The sequence below is a fragment of the Mustela nivalis genome (genome assembly GCF_964662115.1).
Source record: "Mustela nivalis genome assembly, chromosome: 6".
Classification (NCBI taxonomy): domain Eukaryota; kingdom Metazoa; phylum Chordata; class Mammalia; order Carnivora; family Mustelidae; genus Mustela; species Mustela nivalis.
The window spans coordinates 108,390,146-108,409,018 of NC_139025.1; the positions used below are offsets into that span (position 1 = coordinate 108,390,146).

Consider the following 18,873-nt stretch of genomic DNA (forward strand, 5'->3'; position numbering starts at 1 on the left):
AAAGACAGTTAGAGATCAGGAGGAAACAGACTGGGCACGATTTTAGGGAGGGTCTCGAGGTGCATATACCTGTCTCCCCCCCCCCCCCCCAAATCTGGCGGGTGGCACCTGACATGTGCTGATTGAACTGAACTGGGCCTCTGAGTCTGGGTATCAAGAAGAGTACTGTGGTCTGTACCACAGTACTCTTGGGGGGGACCACCCTGGAGCTCCTAGAGCAGGAAGATAGCATTTGTTGGAGAGGAAGAGGGTTCCCAGGGTAGACTCCCGGTCCGTCCGCTCAGGGGCCAGCCTTGGTTGGTGCACCCTCTAGAGGGAGGAGGGCACGTTTATCACGCAACTCCAAGCACTTCTTAAATGTGCCTCTTGCTGGCCAGTCCTGAAATCTCTGCTCTGGGGCAGGTCCCACCCAGATGCAAACTCAGTCTCATGGCCTGAATTTTTTGTTTCCATGGCTGGCTCTTGCCTCTGACTAAGCAGCAGGCTTTCTCTGATTCCAGGATCCTGAGGGAAAGCCCCACTCCCTTGCAGCCCAGGCCTGTTTCCTGTTTGCTGCCCATGCTCTCTCTGGGCCCTGGGGACACCTACAGGCCTGCAGCTCACACCTGCACAGTCCCTCAGCTCAGGGATCCAAAGGCAATATCCTGAAGGAACTTTTTTCACTGCCTGTTTGGGGGACGGGTCTGCCTAAAGCAACTTTATACACTCCTTCATTTCTCATTCCCAGTGTTGGCAAAGGGGTCAGGAAACCCCATTCTCATCCTGTTGTAAGAATTTACGTGGACACAGATTTCAACAGGCCCAAGTGGACCATATGCACCAAAAGACTTAAGTTTGCATGATTTTTGACCCGGCCTAGTGATTCCTCTTCTAGGAATTTATCCTGAGAGAGTAATTAGGCAAGTGTACAAAGGTGTGTGTACAAGGTGGTTCATCAGAGGACTGCTTAAAAAAAGTAAAGATAACTTCCCAAATCCCAGCATGGGTGGGTAGGTCAAGTAAATCATAGTACATCAGTAATATGGAATCCAGTTAACTGTAAGAAATGGTGGCCTATCCATACCTGTATAGAATGATCATAATACAGAAAGTGAAAAAGATCACAAAGTATGTCACGAGAATAGCATTTATTAATTGCTTACTGGGTACTAAGCACTATTTGAGAACTTCATGGATAGTAACTCATTTAATTTTTCCACCAACTCCAGCTAGGAAAGAACTATCATGTATCCCACCTAACAGGAACTCGAAGAGGTTCTATAACTTGCCCAAAGCACACACTAGTGACTGAGCTCAGTCTCCAGAGGCCACGTTCCTAAATATTATGATTTTGCCTTTCAATATAGTGCCATATGTGTTTTAAATACAAAACAAGATAAATAGTATGTGCATGTGTTTTAAGAAGGCCAAGAAGGATTGAAATGAAAACATTGATAGAGGCATTATTATAGGATTTTTTTTTTTTTTTAATTTAGGACAAAAACTTGCATACAAAACTGTTTCTCACTTCAGGAAGATAAAATTACTATGTAATAATTAGAGTTAACTAGACAACTTCCAGGGTTTACACACACACACACACACACACACACACACACACACACCCCTATCTTAAGGTTTATAAATACCTCTATGGACTGTACTGAAAGAAAGATCACCATACCCTGACTTCAACACTCCCGAGCCCCATTCTGCTCTCTACTCCTGCTACCTGGTCATAGATGAAATCCAGAGACAATGTAGGTAGAACAAAATATATGGCATTTATTAAACATATGTAACATAGGTTATATCAGAGCAGAACATGCATGAACAAATTATTTTAAAAAAAATTGATACTGAAAACATTCAATGATTACCTTTTCACATAACAGTCTTAACATACAAAAAAATTCTTTCAGTTAAAGTGAGAAAGGGAAGATAAAACCACAGGTGAAATAAATACACTGACTTCAGTGAGCCCCATGAAGGCATAAGGCACAAATTAAACCAAGGATTAGCACATGAGAATGAGGCACTTGTGCCCACAAGAGACCAGTCGCCACCCGTGGCTCCCACAACCCCACACAGACCCTGGGGACCAAGAGGAGTGAGCGCCCTTCCCTGGCAGGGTCAGGTATCCCCAGGTGCCCCTGTGCCTATGGAGACAGGCTTCTTGGCACCAGAGAAACGTTGCTTCTAATACTTTTATGGGTGAATAAAACCTTCATGCTGTAACAAATGATCCTGGTGTGAATAACATGAAATTTCAAATTAATGCCCTTTTTCCTCCCAACCGAAGGCTAGCGAACCAGAAAATCAATTGTGAGGGAATTCTCCTGACAGAATTTCAGTGTCTACTTGGAAAGCTAATGATGGCCCAGTAAAGCATGGTTAGGTGTTTGAAATATGACCTTGTAAGCTCTCTCTCCTGCCCCCACCCTTCTACCTCACTTTTCCTTCATGTTTTAGAAGTAGATCAGAACCTCAGCAGTCTCCTTTCTGGCTGAAAGTTGGATAGGAGGAAGCAGAAGCCTCCCTTCCCAAACCTCGAGCCGCACGGTTCTAGGGCTTTTGTCCATCCGTACAAAGTGTGTGTCTCCACGTGCCTAGGTCAGTGTTTTCTTTGTGGTTAACTCCAAGACCCGTGTGTATGGAGTGTAGTTCCTGGAAGGTATCGAGATTTCACGAGTCCTACCTGTTGGGCTGAGAAACGAGAAAAGGCCAGTCAGGAAGATGGAACAAAACTGTCCATACTCTTCATTATAAGACAACTCCAGGAAGGTTTTGCCAGCGCTGTACCCTACAATTTTATAAACTGATAGTTGAATTTTCCATTTAAGTATTAGAAGAGGGGCCTTTATTTTTAGCAACTTTGTAAGATTTATTTGAGAGCAAGAGAAAGAGCGCAGAGCTGAAGGGGGGGTAGAGAGAGGGAGACGGAGAATCTTAAGCAGGCTCCCTGAGCTGAAATCAAGAATGAGACACTTAACCAACTAAGCCACCCAGGCAACCCTTCAGCAACTTTCAAAGGTTGTGCTAGGCATCGATAATTCAGGAAAAAAAAAAAAAACAAAAACAAAAAAACAAAAACAAAAACAAAAACAAAACATGTTTTAAGGAACTCCTAATTTAGTGGGAAACAGATGTACATAAATAATGTGTTAGGTGCTCTAAGAGACACGTGATGAACTCTGCTGGATAGTCTCCATTTGCCCGTTCAGATTACTCTCCCCTGTCTCCACCTCTGTGCCTTTGGGAAACTGAACTGATCAGTTTCAGCGGTCAGCATCAATGGGCTCCCTTACCCCTTAGCTTCCGGTTGATTCTGACCAGTTGGGAACTGGCAGCAGGGGATGAGAGACTGGAAGGACAGAGCGGTCAGGACCTGTGTTCCCTCCCGGCCAGACTGCAGCTTGGTCATTGGCGGAGTTCCCCTAGCAAAGGTCACAGCTTGCAGCTGTCCCCATTGTCTGTCCTCCTGGCTTCCTCCCCCTGCCTCTTCAGGCCCAGGCTGGTAACCACTTCCGCTGTACTAGCCCCAGAGTGTGCCACTCTTCGGTCTTCCTGGCCTGTCAGGACCGTGAGCAATACAAGAATTGACATATCATGGGCACACTGAGGGCAGAACGAGTTAGCAGCACTTAGGAGGGCATCTGGAAATGTGCACAGAGGGGAATCTTGCAGGGTGCCTAGGCGTGCCTCAAGTGGTCAAGGAGGAGACGGGAATTCAGGCAGAAGGGATAGGGTGTGCAAGGGCAGAACGTGAGCACAGGGGCCGTGGCTGTGGAAAGGAGACACGTTTGGCAGAACTGGAGCGAAGAGTTCATGGTGGAAAGTGACAGAAGACAAGGCCCGGTGAAGAGCTCTGTGTGCCCCGCTAAGGGGTTTAGAAGGGGACACAGAGCCACTAAATATTTGTAAGGAGGGGCAGGATATGCTCATCTTTTTATTTGAGCAAGATTCCTCAGCTTCACTGAGGGATGACTGCAGAGAGCTTAGTCTGGCAGAATGTGAGGGTATTTTTTGGGGTTTTTTTTTTTTTTTTTTTGCTATTTAGGATGTGGAAGACAGATCGTGAGAACTTGAATTCTAACTGTAGCACTGGAGGTCAGGTAGCAAGGAAAGGGTAAGGAGATCCTGGGGAAGTAGAATTAACCAGGATTTGGTGGCTGAGATGGAGAAAATCTTCCATTTCTTTTTCCTCCTGGACTCATAACTACCTTTCCCAGCATCCTTTGCAATTTGATGGGCCATGTGCCTACAAGGACGGAAATGATGTCTATGAAACTGGAAGAGAGAATTTTCTCTTCCAGGTTTAACTCATACAATCCTCTTACATCATCCTCCCTGCCCAGTCTCTTCCCTTTTGTGCAGAAGATAGAGTGGGGGGTCCAAGAGGACTCCAAAGCCCAGGCAGGGTGAGCAGCTGGAAGAATCCGGGCTCAGAATGACTGCAGCGAGGCCCATGTCAACCAGCCTTGCTCTGTAACAGGAGAAATCAGTCTTGATGTTGCCAAGCTGAGGTCTGTGGGCTTTTGTTACAGCAGCTACATTCCTTCTCCCCATAATGGTGTGGTGGGTATGAGATAGGAGTCCGCTCCCTTCCCTGAATGGCCTGTAGCCTGTCATTCCCAAAGCGATGTGGATTCTGCCTCCTTCACTGTTTTGTCATGCCTTCTCTATTCCCTCAGCCACTGCCCTGGTTCAGGCTCTCAGAACCTCTCTCTGAATCCTGGAGTAGTGTTCTAAATGGTCTTCCTCCTCAAATCCTCTACCCAGTTTGCGGTCTGAGATCTTCCTCACGAGCGAAGCAATAATACCATTCTTAAAACTTTTCCAAGTCTCCCCATTGCTTCTAGGATGAAATCTAGCCTCCTGTGCACGGTCTTAGAGGTCCTCTGCCATCTCCTGTCGTATCTGCTGTCTGGCCTTGCTAAGAAACACAATGGTCACCGGAGCCACACTGCCATTCTCATGCCATCCCCTGTCTTGACTGTTTCCCTAATCCAATGGATCTGATGAATCTCTGCCTGCATTTCGAGACTTAAACCAAACATCACCTCCCGTATGACAATTTTCCAGATTCCCTACTCCAGGGATCGAAATGATCTTTCCTTTCTTTTTGTGCTTTTTGTCCATTTCCGAGAGCAGTGGTGCTCAAATTTTCTGCCTCCACGAGGTCCACTTTTGCTAAACTTTCCTAGCTGTTAACATTTCCCACTACGCTGCGGTGATTTTCAACCATGGCTTCCAGCTGCTTCATGGTGTATTAGAAGCTTGGGGGAAATTCGAAACTTCACAGGTCTCTCCCCAAGAGATTCATTATGTCTTTTCTATACCCTCCAAACTACCCTCCCCACATAGACCTTGAAAAGGACTGTCATATAGGCTTTTTTTTTTTTTTAAGATTTTATTTGAGTGAGAGAAAGCATGCGCATGTGCAAGAGAGAACGTGAGAGAGAGGATGAGCTGGGGGAGAGGGAGAAGCAGGCCCCCGACTGAGCAGAGAGCCCGATGCTATGGGGGGGCTTGATCCCAGGACCCTGGGATCACAACCTAAGCCAAAGGTAGGTCCTTAACCGACTGAGCCACCCAAGGCCCCTAGATTTCTGACGCACCGCTGGAAGCACCGCATTGTCCCCCTCTGGTCTGCACATCCTCTACTAAGTCATAGTTTCCTGAAGGCTGAAAACTACACTCATCTTCATGACTCCAGCAGCTCCCTCAGGCCAGGCACAGAGCTGTCACGAAATGTACGGATGTTGAAGGAAACCAGAGGACAAGGGGTGAGTGGTCCGAGTGTCACCGGCCACAGAGGTGCCCACAAGATCTGGGAAATTCAGGGGTCCCCAGGGACGTGACTGGTCAGTTTAGTGGAGTGCTGGGGCAGAAGCCAGATGGTGACTTTGCCAACCACTATGAAAATTCCACGTAGCAGAACTGGTCTCTGGTGATAATATTCTAAAAGCCTGTAAAAGGCAGAAATATTCATAAAGGTGAGTTTTCTGGGTTTCCAAAAGAGGCTCGGATATCTCAGCCTTTCAAAAAGCAGTGAGGTATTTTATTGAGTTGATGACCAGGAAACAACAGGATTTCAAGAACACAAATGATTGGAACCACAACTGAAATTCAACCACTTTCTTTAACAAATTTAGGCTATTGGTAACCTGTTAGTCCAGAAAGAGGCAGGTCCCCTGGGGGAAACAACAGCAGAGTCAGCAAATTAGTGACAAAAACTACTTTGTGTTCTGGTTTCTACAACAGAAGTATGAACATGTTGGCACTTTAAAGCACTTACTATGTGCCCGGCACTTATGACCACAGGGAATATTTTTCATTACATCACACCCATTAAGACATAATTTCTGAGCTTGCTGGGGACCAAGTGTCACTAAGGGGCAAGGAGAAAAAGTTTCTTTTTCTTTCTTGTTTTTCATCTTTCTCTTTGAAGGAAGGCTAGCGGGCTGGAAATTGCTCTCAGTGGCTTTCACTAACATGTATCGAACCTTTAAATCAAACTCTTGTGTCTTTTCTTTAAAAAATAGCTGTTTAAAAGCCTCTGAAATCACCATGAATGCCTTCTCCCCCCCCCCCTTCCCTCCCTCCTTGCTCTGCTGTAAGATCTCTGCATTCTAGAAACGTATGGATTGCAAGGGTTGGATGAAGAGGGGAAGGAGCTGAGGAGAAACTGGAGGCAGAAGGTGTTCTTCAGTTGACTAGACCTAGAGGGCCCAGGTCTCCAGCAGGCTGGTGACAGTGGGACTGAAGGGAGGAGACAGACAGCCCTGTATGGGCACTGAGGCTATCCTGGGGGCACTGGTGTCTGGAGTGAACCAACCTCAGGGACCTGGGAAGGTGGTGGCAGCATTAACGGAAATAGGAAAATGCACCCATCCTGCTGGGCGCTTTATGCCTGTGTCCTATCTCACCAGCCCAGAAGACTCCCGAGGGGGTCAGAATCTTCTAGTTCTGGCTGAGAAACTGAGAAAAAGCTATAGATATTAGCAAGAGGCAGATCCTCCAACACAGGTTTATGGAACATCCAGAAAGTGCCAGGCTAGTCCTGTACGGGCACTGGCCTGAGAGCCCAGGGTCCCTGTCCACTGGAGTCCACAGAGTTGGCACACCTGGGGAAGTGGTGGCAGTGTGCGGAGGAGGTCACAAAAGGGGCTTAACTGGCTCTGTAAGTAAAGGCTGATTTTGAATTTTTCCAGCATAATTTTTCTAGCAGCAGTAATTGTAAGGAAGACGCTGTTAGCAGTAGGACAGCACGAAAAGGCCTCCAGGTGGAGGGAGAAATGAGTCCGAGGTGGCCCGCTCCTGTCCCATGAGGCTGTGTGCCCAGCACTGGAACATGCCAGGACTACTCTGACATCTCAGCTGACAGAGGCCTCATCCATCGCGGGGCCTTCCAGAGTTTTATGCACTGTCTAGATGGTTCGAAAGCAGGGAGAGTTTAATTGGAGAGCTTAATGCATACTGAAACACCATCGGTCCGTTGAGCAAAATCACTTATAACCACCAGTAAAAAGTGAATGAAGTTGTCTTGGCACCCCCAAATTCACTTCTATTTGATGCATTGTCTTACAAGAAAAATCAGAGCCTTGGTGTAGTTAATAGTAATAATTGCTATTCTTTATTAAGTAAGTGCTTAACCAGTTACCATGCTAAATGCCCTATATACATTTAGTCCCCCTAGAAGCCCTCTGAGATTTGGTATTGTCCTCTTTGTTCCCACTTTAAGGATGAAATAATGAAGGCTTCAGAGCAATTAAGTGCTTGCCTAAGGCTGTGCTTGGCCGGCAGCTGGCTGGGCTGCGCAGCCCCACAGCCTGAGGCTCCCCAATGGACTACACTGCCAGGTTCTTTGTGAGAGAACAGGTAGAACAAAATTCATCTGCAGAAGAAAGACTTAATGCAGTACTTTGATCTAAAACATTTTGGAGGGAGCCATTTTCAAAATATTCTGGAAAACACCATGGGACCTTGTATTAGATGCAAGTTCAAAGTCCAAGTAAGAACCAGGAATTTTGGGGCACTTAGATGGCTCAGTGAGTTAAGCCTCTGCCTTTGGCCCAGATCATGATCTCAGGGTCCTGGGAACGAGTCCCGCATCGGGCTCTCTGCTCAGTGGGGAGCCTGTTTTCCTTCCTCTCTCTCTGCCTGCTTCTCCACTTACTTATGATCTCTGTCAAATAAATAAATCTTAAAAAAAAAAAAAAAGGACGAGGAATTTTGTTAGAACATTCACAATACAATTTAGCAACCCTGTTTATTATTTTAAAATGACACACGTACCACACCAGGACTCCAAAGGCTTGCTTCCAATCCTGGCTGTGTGGCTTCCAGTGAATCACTTACCTCTCTGAGCCTCAATTTTGGGATCTATCAAACATGGGGATTAAACCCAACGAGGGGGTTCCATTTTCTTTATTCAAACAAAATCTTATTTGGGATCCAACATCTAAAACACACTAAAAGCTGCGTTTCTCGGTTTTGTGTCGTTTTTGTTTTTCAGGAGGGGAAGGGTCCCCACAGGCCAGCTCTTTGCTCCCCTCCCGCACCCTGAGTCTCCCCCTGAGCCCCAGCATGGAGCCCGGAGCCTAGTGAGGCAGCTCAGAGAAGCACAGGTGGGAAACTGCTGCTCTGAATTCTCTAAAGACCCCGTGCTCCTTGCCACTCAGACCCGTGTGGCACCTTTCGCATAGTAGGCACTTAATAAATATCGGAGAGGAAACGAATGGAACCTTACCCTGCCTTTTCGGAAATGCAGACGCGTAGCTTTCATTTCCTCTGCTGACTGACCTACGCAGTGAAAGTGCTAAGATGGATCCTGGGGGAAACCAAATGTTACATTTATGGAAAAGCTGCTTTTAGATGCTGAAGTGGCTTCCAAGTTCACCATGGCCATAAGTTAAGGGTCTGTCAGCACTTCCATTATGAAAACCGCTTTGTGGTTTCATAACTTAGCCATAAAAGTTTGCTTCAGGCTATCCTTCGGCCTACAAATTGAAAACCTTGTTTTAAGCCAAAATGTGGGAATTGGAAAACAAACAATTTATTGGTTTCAGACATAGTTTTGCACCCATCTTAAGCCAAACAAGATTTATTATGTGGGCAATTAAAGTGGACTAAACGACTTGGTTCCTGAAAAATGAAAGAGGAGAGAAATGGCCAAACTATTTATATATCAGAAGGAGGCCCTGGACATGACCGTTCTTTTCGGCCATATTTTTATTATGAACTTTGCCCCTGATATTAATGAGACCTTGAGTCTATTTACGTATCTTTTTCCCTGCTTGAGCCTGTTAAACCTGAAAAATCTACTCAAAACCACTGACTTTGCAGACTGGGAAATGGAGGCTCCAGCAAAGACGGTCCGGCCTGATCGCATCGTGCTGCTCGCGAGGACTAGATCCAAGGTATCTGACATCCCAGCTCAGTGATGGGCTCACAACCCTTTCCCGCCAGATCGAACCATTCAGGGTTCCAGGATTCTGTACTTCTGTGGCCCCGTGATCCCACGGGAATTCTACACACAGTAGTTGGGGTACTTTGGGACTTTGGTTACCCAAATCACGGGCCACAAGCCATCAGCCAAGGGCATCCTCATTCTCACCTTGTTGTACGTTCTCTTTGGGCCGAGCACAGCTGCAAGCACCTGGAGATGGTGGGTGGGTTACTGGGTCCCAGATTCTGATTTTACTAAGGAGAGACCCAGGCATGGGTGTGTGGAGCAGTTTAAGGACAAATAGGTCAGTCCTCGAGCTCAGAGCGCAACTGGACCAACAAGGTTGTGGTCCTTGTTCACCTGTCATGCCTGAAACAACTCCATTTATTCATGACACTGAGCCAGTGCTGGACTGTGTCATGGCTCCGGGGCAGAGATGAATTTGTTTAAGCTTTAGACCCTCCCTCCTCTGTGCTACCAAAGCACCTTGCAGGTCCCTCCTGCAGTGTTGTAAATGCCTGCCTCTGTGTCTGTCTCCCTTCCCAGACTGTGGGTTGGGAACCTAACTTCATTCCTCTCCCTAAGCCTCTGGCACAGGTAAGGTGCGCAGCAGATGTTTGCTGAGTGAATGAATGAGTGGACAGAGGAACCAGTGCATTCACTTCCCACCAGCGCCCATGTCTCTCTCTCTGGGACGTGGCTTCCCCAGGCTTCTCTTTGCTACCCCCTCCGCCCTGCACAATGCCCCCAGCTGCCGTTTATCTTTGCAGAACTATTTTTTTTTAAAGATTTTATTTATTTATTTGACAGAGAGAAATCACAAGTAGGCGGAGAGGCAGGCAGAGAGATAGAGAGAGAGAGAAGCAGGCTCCCTGCCGAGCAGAGAGCCCGATGCGGGACTCGATCCCAGGACCCTGAGATCATGACCTGAGCCGAAGGCAGCGGCTTAACCCACTGAGCCACCCAGGCGCCCTGCAGAACTATTTTTGATAGAAAGAATGCAGTTCTGGTAATCACATCCCCGTAAAGTATTTTTCTGAAGTCAGAGAGGAATTTGAGTCAGGAAAATAGGAAATTCCCAAATACCTGGGGAGAAGATCGCAGCCCACTCCAATCTCTCTGGTCTCCACCTCAGGCTTGGCGTGGGTTTCTATTAAATAGTCCAACCTGCTTTGTAGTTCGTTATTCTAGAGAGGAGGAGAAGAGTACTTTTAGTCAAGCAAATAGGTTCCCCCACAAACATGCATGATACAATTTATACGTGTCATCCGATTTTCCCCTATACCACGGACATCTATCATAATGTATTTACTGAGCATCTGACACAGTAGGAATTACAGAAATAGATTGCTTGCTTCCTTACAGAGAGCTTTCTGTGCATGTACACACATATGTATCCAATTTTACATCAATGGGAACAAACAAAATATCCTTTTCTATGTTTAATTTGGGGTTTTCTTCACTCAATTTGTTGTGACTATCCTGCCATGTGTACTAGTTTTCTTTTTAGGTCAGCAAGCGGTTGTAGTGGGTTCATTGCGTTCCATTGGGTGGATGTCCATTATTTATTTAACTGGTCTCTTATTGATGGCATTTAGATATTTATCACTTTTCTTGCAATTATAAATAAGGTACAGCTCATGTTTTAATACTCCCTTATTAAACTATAAAATGAGTAAGTCTATTAGTTTAATTTAGTGGGAAATACCTCTATAACTTAATAATTAGTATTTCATGGGTTTGGAAAAATTCAGAATCTCAAACATATAAAGTAGAACAAGCTCCTTGGGATTAAAATTAGCATTCTAAACAGTTTTTTTTCAGGCCAGAGCCAAACATTACATAGGTTGATGATTAGATGCTCAGGAATTGGAAATATGCCCCATGGGGGAAATGAAGGACAAAGGAGCAAGAGGGTTAAGGCTATTGGAATGAGAAGAGGAAGAGCGATGGTGCTTGATGCCTAAAGGATAAACATACACAAAATCCAGAGATTCAACCACTGTTATCTTGGGGATATTGAGCTTTTAAGTTCTTCTATATTTTTCTGTCATTTTTCTACATTTTCTCTTTTTGCATATTACTAGTTTAACTTTTTTTTTTTTTCATCATAAGTGTCCTCTTTAATCCCCATCACCTATTTCGCCCATCCCCCAACCCACCTCCCCACGGTGGCCGCACCAGCTTGCATTCCCCCGACAAGGCAAGACGGTTCCTTTTTGTCCACATCCTCACCAACACTTGTTGTTAGATAGGTGTTGCCTCATGAAAATTCAGTCTATCTTCTTAGCTATATTCTCAGAGCAGGGCATGCCCAGAGATGCAAGATAAATATTTATTGAATAAATCAGTGCATAAATACTTTTATAAGGAGCATGTTATCTGCATGATTAGAAAAAGATGAAAGCATCTGTCGTTTCTTTTCAGGTGGACCGGAAGCTCACGTGTTCTTCTAAGACACTAAGTGAACACAGGAAAGTTCTTTGAAAAAGAAACTCCTTTGTTTCTAAAGGAAGAATGTGGCGTTCTAGCTCAGCAGCTTCTGCTCTGAATGGGCGGCGACACGGAGCAGAGCACAGGCTCTGGTATGAACTCAGGAACTCACTCACGTTCTGGAAAGAAGGTCTGTGGATCCCTTCAGCGGGAATGGGACACGGTAGATGGGGAGAGAGTGCATTCCAGATTCCCTAGCAGCTCGTGAGCCGGGACAGAGGGATGGGCTCCAGATTTATCACCTAATGCTCAGGATGGGAGAATGTTGCTGGCTTACTGCCTGAGGTACAACATTTACACACACTCAAGTACACACAGCTTCCCCAGCAATGTCTGGATTCCCCCATTCTTAAGAAAGACAAAGGCAGAAGAGGCTTGCCCATCAGCAAGCTCCAGAAATCCCGCCGCCTTGTCTCTTCTCAGTGGAGAGTTTAATAATTTCACATGATTCTGAGCTGACTACCTATAGTTAGGGGGCGTGAAAGGAAGACAAGGTGAGTAAATACGCCTTACCGATACACTGAACACAGTGCGTAGGGGACAAGGAGCCACAAATCCTTTGTTCTGTTTCAGAGGAACTGTGTGTGCGCACACCAGACCCCCCACCAAAAGCAGAAATGAAAACCTGTACTCTTAAATTTAAATGCAAAAAACAAAAGCATCAACTACATATCAGGTAGTGTGTAAAGTTAGCTTGAGGGGAGCTGGTTAGCTGTTAAAGAACTAGGGCATGACTGGCACCCCCTGAATTTGGTCTTGTGGGGGTTCAGACAACCAAGCAGAAGATAACAAAGCCATAAGTCCCATGCCAGAGGGACCCACCGAATGTTAAGTGAGAAGTCAGAGAGGACGCCAAACTCAAGATGGGGAAAATGAGTGAACTCCATGAAGGTTTGCTGGCATTAGGCAGGGGAAAGAGAGTAAAAGAAACAAAGGGATGAGTATTCCAGGATTGTGGAACCTACCGGGTTGAGAGCAAGCACCTTGCTGCAGCATACAGGTAGCAAGAGAGAGTTAGAAAGGGCTACATCTGCCTTTACAAGGACTTTGTACCCAATTCTATTAAGGCCAGAGTCAACACTCAATTTTATTTCAGTCACTAGTCTTCCAGGTGGAAACCATCCTGGAAGGAAATAAAACTGGGCAAAAGGAAAGAAAACTCCTTCATTCGTCAAGGAGGTCACCACAGTTTCCTAGGTCAAGGGGTGAGCGCCACATTTATAGCACTGAGGGCGGGCCCTTAATCAGTGGATCCTCCAGCAAAGAATAGTTATAAACTCTGGAAAGAAAAAAAAAAAAAAAAACCATCTCTTAACGGTCTTTGGAGACTGAACAAGGACAGGCAGGCTGTAGGGGGGAGTGACAAGCTTAGAAGAGAACAAACACTCATGTGTTTGTTTTTGTTTGCAGCTTTGCCCAAGAGCAGTATAGTCATCATGGCAGCGGCACAGACGCATAAGAAATTCAACAGAAAGATCATCTTGCTGGTAGATAAAAAACAGTAGAAGGAGCCCAGCATAACCAGGACTGCCAAGAGTAAAGGGGAAGCCAAAAAGGGGAGAGTCAGAGAAGGCAGAAACTTTAAATTCTGTGTATAGACTCCACTCAAGTCTCTGGCAGATCCCCTCGAACCATGCATGTGTGAAAGAAGTTTGCAGCCAAGGCTTCAAGAACAGAACCGAGATCTGAGCCATCGCCCCCGTAGAGCACGGCAGGGTGGAGGTGGGGCTAACCAAATCCACTACCTAAAACAAAAACCTCAGCGCCATTCAGAACAGTAAAACAATCCAAAGCCTCCACAATAGAACATTTCCAATGTCCAGGATATAATCCACAGTTACTGAATTTGTGACGAGTGAGGAAAATAGGATCCATTTCCAAGGAGAAAGTGAACCAACAGATGCTAATCCCAAGAGGACTTGGATGTTGGACTTTTCACACAAGGACTTTCAAGCAGCTATTCTAACTATGCTCAGTGAGGTAAGAGAAAATATTACTAATTGATGTAGTAACTACACACACACACCAAACGGAAATTTTTTTTAAAAAAAAGATTTATTTATTTATTTATTTGACTGAGAGAGATCACAAGTAGACAGGCAGGCAGAGAGAGAGAGAGAGAAGCAGGCTCCCTGCTGAGCAGAGAGCCCGATGCGGACTCGATCCCAGGACCCTGAGATCATGACCTGAGCTGTAGGCAGCAGCTTAACCCACTGAGCCACCCAGGTGCCCCCAAATGGAAATTTTTGAACAGAAAAATACACTGCCTGAAATTTTAAAAAGTCAGTAGACTGAAGAAAACAAGGGAGATGACAAAGGAAGGAGTCAGGGAACATGAAGACCTAGTAACAAATCATTCAATCAAGGGTGTCTGGATAGAACAGTCAGTTAAGCACCCACTCTGGTTTCAGCTCAGGTCATAATCTTAGGGTCGTGAGATGGAGCCCCACGTGTGGCTCCATGCTCTGTGCAGAGCCTGCTAAAGACTCTCTCCCTCTGCCCCTCCCCCACTGCACTCTCTCTAAAATAAGTCTTTTGAAAAAAATCATTTTGATAAGAATAAAATGAAGATAGAAAAGATTGAAAATAATAAATGGAGCTTCCTGGAACTATGGGACAATTTTTTTTTTTAAGATTTTATTTATTTGACAGAAATCACAAGTAGGCAGAGAGGCAGGCAGAGAGAGAGGGGGAAGCAGGCTCCCTGCTGAGCAGAGAGCCCGATGCAGGGCTCAATCCTAGGACCCTGGGATTATGCCTAGACCAAAGGCAGAGGCTTTAACCAACTGAGCCACCCAGGCACCCCATATGGGACAATTTCTAATGCCTAACATAGGGATACTAGAATCATAGACGGAAAGGATAAAGAAGCTAGAGCAGGAAAAATAGTCAAATAATGGGTAAACATTGCCCAAATTTGGTGAAGGACATAAATTTGAAAATCCAAGAGTCTCAGCAAACACCAAACAGAAATCTACCATGGCACATCCTACTCAAACTACTGAAAATCATAAAGAAAAAAAATCTTGAAAGCAATCTTGTTTTATATATAGGAGAACAATAATTTGAATTACCACAGAAGTCTCCTCAAAAAGCATGGAAGTCAGAAGACAGCACTAAGAGAAAAAAACTTGTCCCTGAACACTCTGTGATTCAGTCATGAAGGTGAAAGGAAGAGCTCACTTTCAGATCAAGAAAAACTAAGTTAATTTGTCCCCGTGCTGCTATCCTATACAGAATGCTACATAAAAGGTCTTCGGGCTGCAGAGCATTGATAACAGAGAGATACAGATTTTTCAGGAATGAGTGAAGAACATCAGAAATAAATACTGTATGAGTAAATATGAAAGACTGTATTTTCTCTTAATTTTTCTAAAGTACATGTGACTATTAAAGCAAAAATTATAACAATGTATTGTGGGTTTATAATTCATGCAAATGTGATACCTATAATAACTATGACAGCGGGGGGGCTGTAAATGGACATATATCTTGAGAGATTTCTACATTTTACACAAAGTAGTACAATATTACTTTTAAGTGGACTATGAACAGTTAATAATATGTCGTGATATGCAGAGTGATGGCTAATATATTAGAGAAAAGACACAGCAAAATGCCAATAGATATATTAAAATGGGATTCTAAAAAACAAATAATCCAAAAGAAAACAAGAAAAAGGGAACAAACAAATAAGCAAAACAAACCAGAGGGCGTAGACAGAAAACAAATAACGACAGACCTAAATCCAGTCATACCGATTATTAAAGGTCAATGGACCGTATACTCCAATGAGAGAGACTATCAGAATATATTTCAAAAAAGCAAGACTTAAGTATGTATGGCCTACCAGAGATGCACATTAAATACAGAGACATCAATCAGGTGAAAATAAATGGGTGGAAAAAGATACACTGTACAAACAGTAAACTCAGAGGGCAGGAACAGCTATATTAATAACACGCGGTAAGAGACTTCAAGATGGAATATGAACAAGGCAGGGACCAACATTTCATAATAATGAAAAGGCCAATTTACCAAGACGTAACAATCAAAAATGTATAGGTATAATTTTTTTATTTTTTTAACTTCATGTATTTTGAAGCTAAAGGGGCACCGGGTGGCTCAGTAGGTTAAGCCTCTGCCTTCAGCTCAGGTCATGATCTCAGGGTCCTGGGATCGAGCCCCATTGGGCTCTCTGCTCAGCAGGGAGCCTGCAACCCTTCCTCTCTGCCTTCCTCTCTGCCTGCCTTTCTGCCTACTTGTGATCTCTGCCTGTCAAATAAATAAAAATCTTTTAAAAAAGGAAAAGAGTAGATGGTCTAAAGCCATAGTAATGGATTTTAACACCCCTCTGTCAGCACCTGTAATTGTTGTCAATTACACAAAGATCAGGAAGAACATAAATCAGATAAACAATACTATCACAACCACCTAAGTCTGATATTCTAGAACACAAAAATAGCAAACTGTTTTTTTTTTTTTTTTTTTTACACTAAGCAAGAGAAACCATGTGCTGAGCCATAAAACAAGTCTGGATAAATTTAAAAGAATTTAAACCATACAAAATATGTTCTCTGACCATAACAATTAAATTAGAAATCAAAAAACAAATCTAATAAAACCTCATATTTGGAGGTTGAACATACTTCTGAATAATACATAAGTCGAAAGAAGAATCTCAAAGGAGATTAGAAAATACTTCAAACTGGATGATAATGAAAATACAACCTGTCATTGCTTGAAGGGTGCCACTGAAGCAGAGTGATCGGGGACATTTATAGCTGCTGATCGTAACAGAGAAGAGAGCTCTAAAATCAATGGCCTAATGTCCACCTCAAGGAGCTATAAAAAGACGAGGAAAGTCATACAAAATAATTAGAAGGAAGGGAATAATGAATATTGGAGCAAAACTCAATACAATGGAAAATATCAACAAAGCCAAAAGCTATCCTAGTTTTTTAAAACATTAACAAATGGATAACCCCCCAGCTAGTCTGATCAAAGAAGAGGGGTACAAATAAGAGGGATCACTAAAAGGGAACAACTAGATATCTACATGGGAAAAAAATGTATTCCCTTTCTTCACACCAAACACAAAAATTAGCTCCAAGTGGATTATAGATCACCATTAAAAAGCCAAAACTATAAAATGTTTAGGGAAAACCCTAGGAGAAAATCTCTGATTTTTTTTTTTTTTGTAGTAGGCAAAGATTTGTTAGCACACAAAAAGCATAAACCGTAAAAGAAAAAATTTATAAACAACTTTATCAAAAAATAAAAGCCAAAAACCATGTCTTGAAGAAAATGAAATTTCCTGACTGGCTGGCTCAGTCAGGAAAGCATGGGACTCTTGATCTTGGGGTCATGATTTCAAGCCCCATGTTGGAGGAAGAGTTTACATAATAAAAAAAAAAAAAAAAAAAGAAAGAAAGAAAGTCATGAAATGAGAGAAAATATTCACGATACATGTATCTGACAAAGATCTGATATCCAGAATATAAAAACAACTCTTACAAGTCGATAATAAGAAAACTAAAAACTTGATAAAATAGTGGGCAAAAGATTTGAACAGACACTTCAAAACACAAAATATGTAAATGGCCAAGAAGCATTTATAAAGACGCCCAACATCACCAGTGACTATGGAAAATGCAAGTCCAACCGCAACTGGACACCACCCACGCACCCTGCAGGATAGCTGAATTAGACTTGACGATACTAAGAGTGAGGATGTGGAAAACCTGGAACATTCAAACCGCTGTTGGGAATGCAGAAGACTACAGCCCCTGTGAAAAACCGTTTAACAGCTCCTTAGAACGTTAAACCTGCATCTACTATTGAGCCCAGCTAGCCCACTACTAGGAATTTACCCCAGGGGAGTAAAAGCCTACGTCCACGTAATGACTTGCCCAGTAATGCTCACCACAGCTTCATTCACAGGAGCCCCACACCGGAAACAACCCGAATGTGGATGAACAAACGCGTAGAGACAGAAATACAGCGGAGTGCCTGCCGCTCTGGGATCGAGGGGGCTGCCTACGACACAGATGCGGTCAGAACCATCATGCGGTGCGGGAGACGCTCGGTGCGAGAGTCCGCACTGTAGGATTTCATTTGCAGAGAATGCAGACAAGTCCACAGTGACAAAAAGTGACAAAGTGACCCCTCCCACTGAAAATAGAAAAACAGATCACTGGCTGCCTGGAGTAGAACCAAGAAAGGGAAACGGAGTCTTTGGGAAGTGGTGGAAATGTTCCGTATCTGGATTGCGCGGTGGTTTCATAGGTACACACAACTGTCAAAAAGTCCCCAAACTAGATACTTCATTTTTTTTTTAAGCTGTAATTGACAGATCACATTGTAGTAGTTTCCTATGTACAACATGATGATTTGCTCCTGGTATATACTGTGAAATGACCACCATTATACATCTAGTTGCCATCTGTCACTACACACTTTACATGGATGAGGTTTATTTATGTAATAATAATAAAAAAAAAAATCAATAAGGTTAACCAGAAAAACAAAAACAAAAACAAAACACAGAGAAGACGAGAGCCCTGAATATGGGCAGTAGGAGACGAATTAGAGAAGGAGGACGTATTAAGAAAGAGTTGAAACAGAAAAGAGCCAGGATCTGGGGTGAACCCAGGAAGGGCAGCCTCCTGGAGACCTGGCTCAGGCTCCCTGAAAGGCTGCTTCCTTCTGGGACCGTACCTCCAGTTCCCAGGTCGTCCTGCTCTCAAACACCGCCCCCTCGTGTTTAGATGGGAAATGCAGCTCGAGAGGCTGAAGGCCTTCCAGGAAAGAAGGACCTGGTACCTCATCTTTTGGCATTTTTGGGAAATTATGTCACAAATGTACGGCAGCCACCTCCTCCCCCAACTCCCTCAAGCCCAGGAGAGCTTGCAGACGGAGCCATAGCACATGCACTAAACAAGAAT

General features: G+C 44.1%; 1 protein-coding gene and 1 long non-coding RNA gene across 5 annotated transcripts in view; one reads left to right on the top strand and one right to left on the bottom strand.

Annotated features, from left to right (window-relative positions):
* Positions 1-1,744: 1,744 nt before the first annotated feature.
* The window catches only part of MYZAP (myocardial zonula adherens protein), an 89,732-nt gene continuing 72,603 nt past the window's right edge, over positions 1,745-18,873 (bottom strand). For 2 of the 3 annotated variants that reach the window (XM_082733766.1, XM_082733765.1), the window contains exons 12-13: positions 10,520-10,620; positions 1,745-2,685 (exon numbers count right to left, since the gene is read on the bottom strand). In XM_082733766.1, coding sequence (XP_082589892.1) covers positions 2,589-2,685; positions 10,520-10,620 — 198 coding nt within the window. In that variant the 3' untranslated portion in view covers positions 1,745-2,588. Of the gene's footprint in view, positions 2,686-8,734; positions 8,816-10,519; positions 10,621-18,873 lie in introns of all 3 variants that reach the window. The other variant, XM_082733767.1, reaches the window with a different exon arrangement.
* LOC309866240 lies at positions 2,693-12,561 on the top strand. 2 transcript variants are annotated; one of them, XR_014312514.1, is made up of 3 exons: positions 2,693-8,612; positions 9,331-9,404; positions 11,861-12,561. It is a non-coding gene; the product is annotated as an uncharacterized lncRNA (long non-coding RNA). The 2 variants fall into 2 exon arrangements; XR_014312515.1 differs by lacking the exon at positions 11,861-12,561 and having other exon boundaries at positions 9,331-10,091.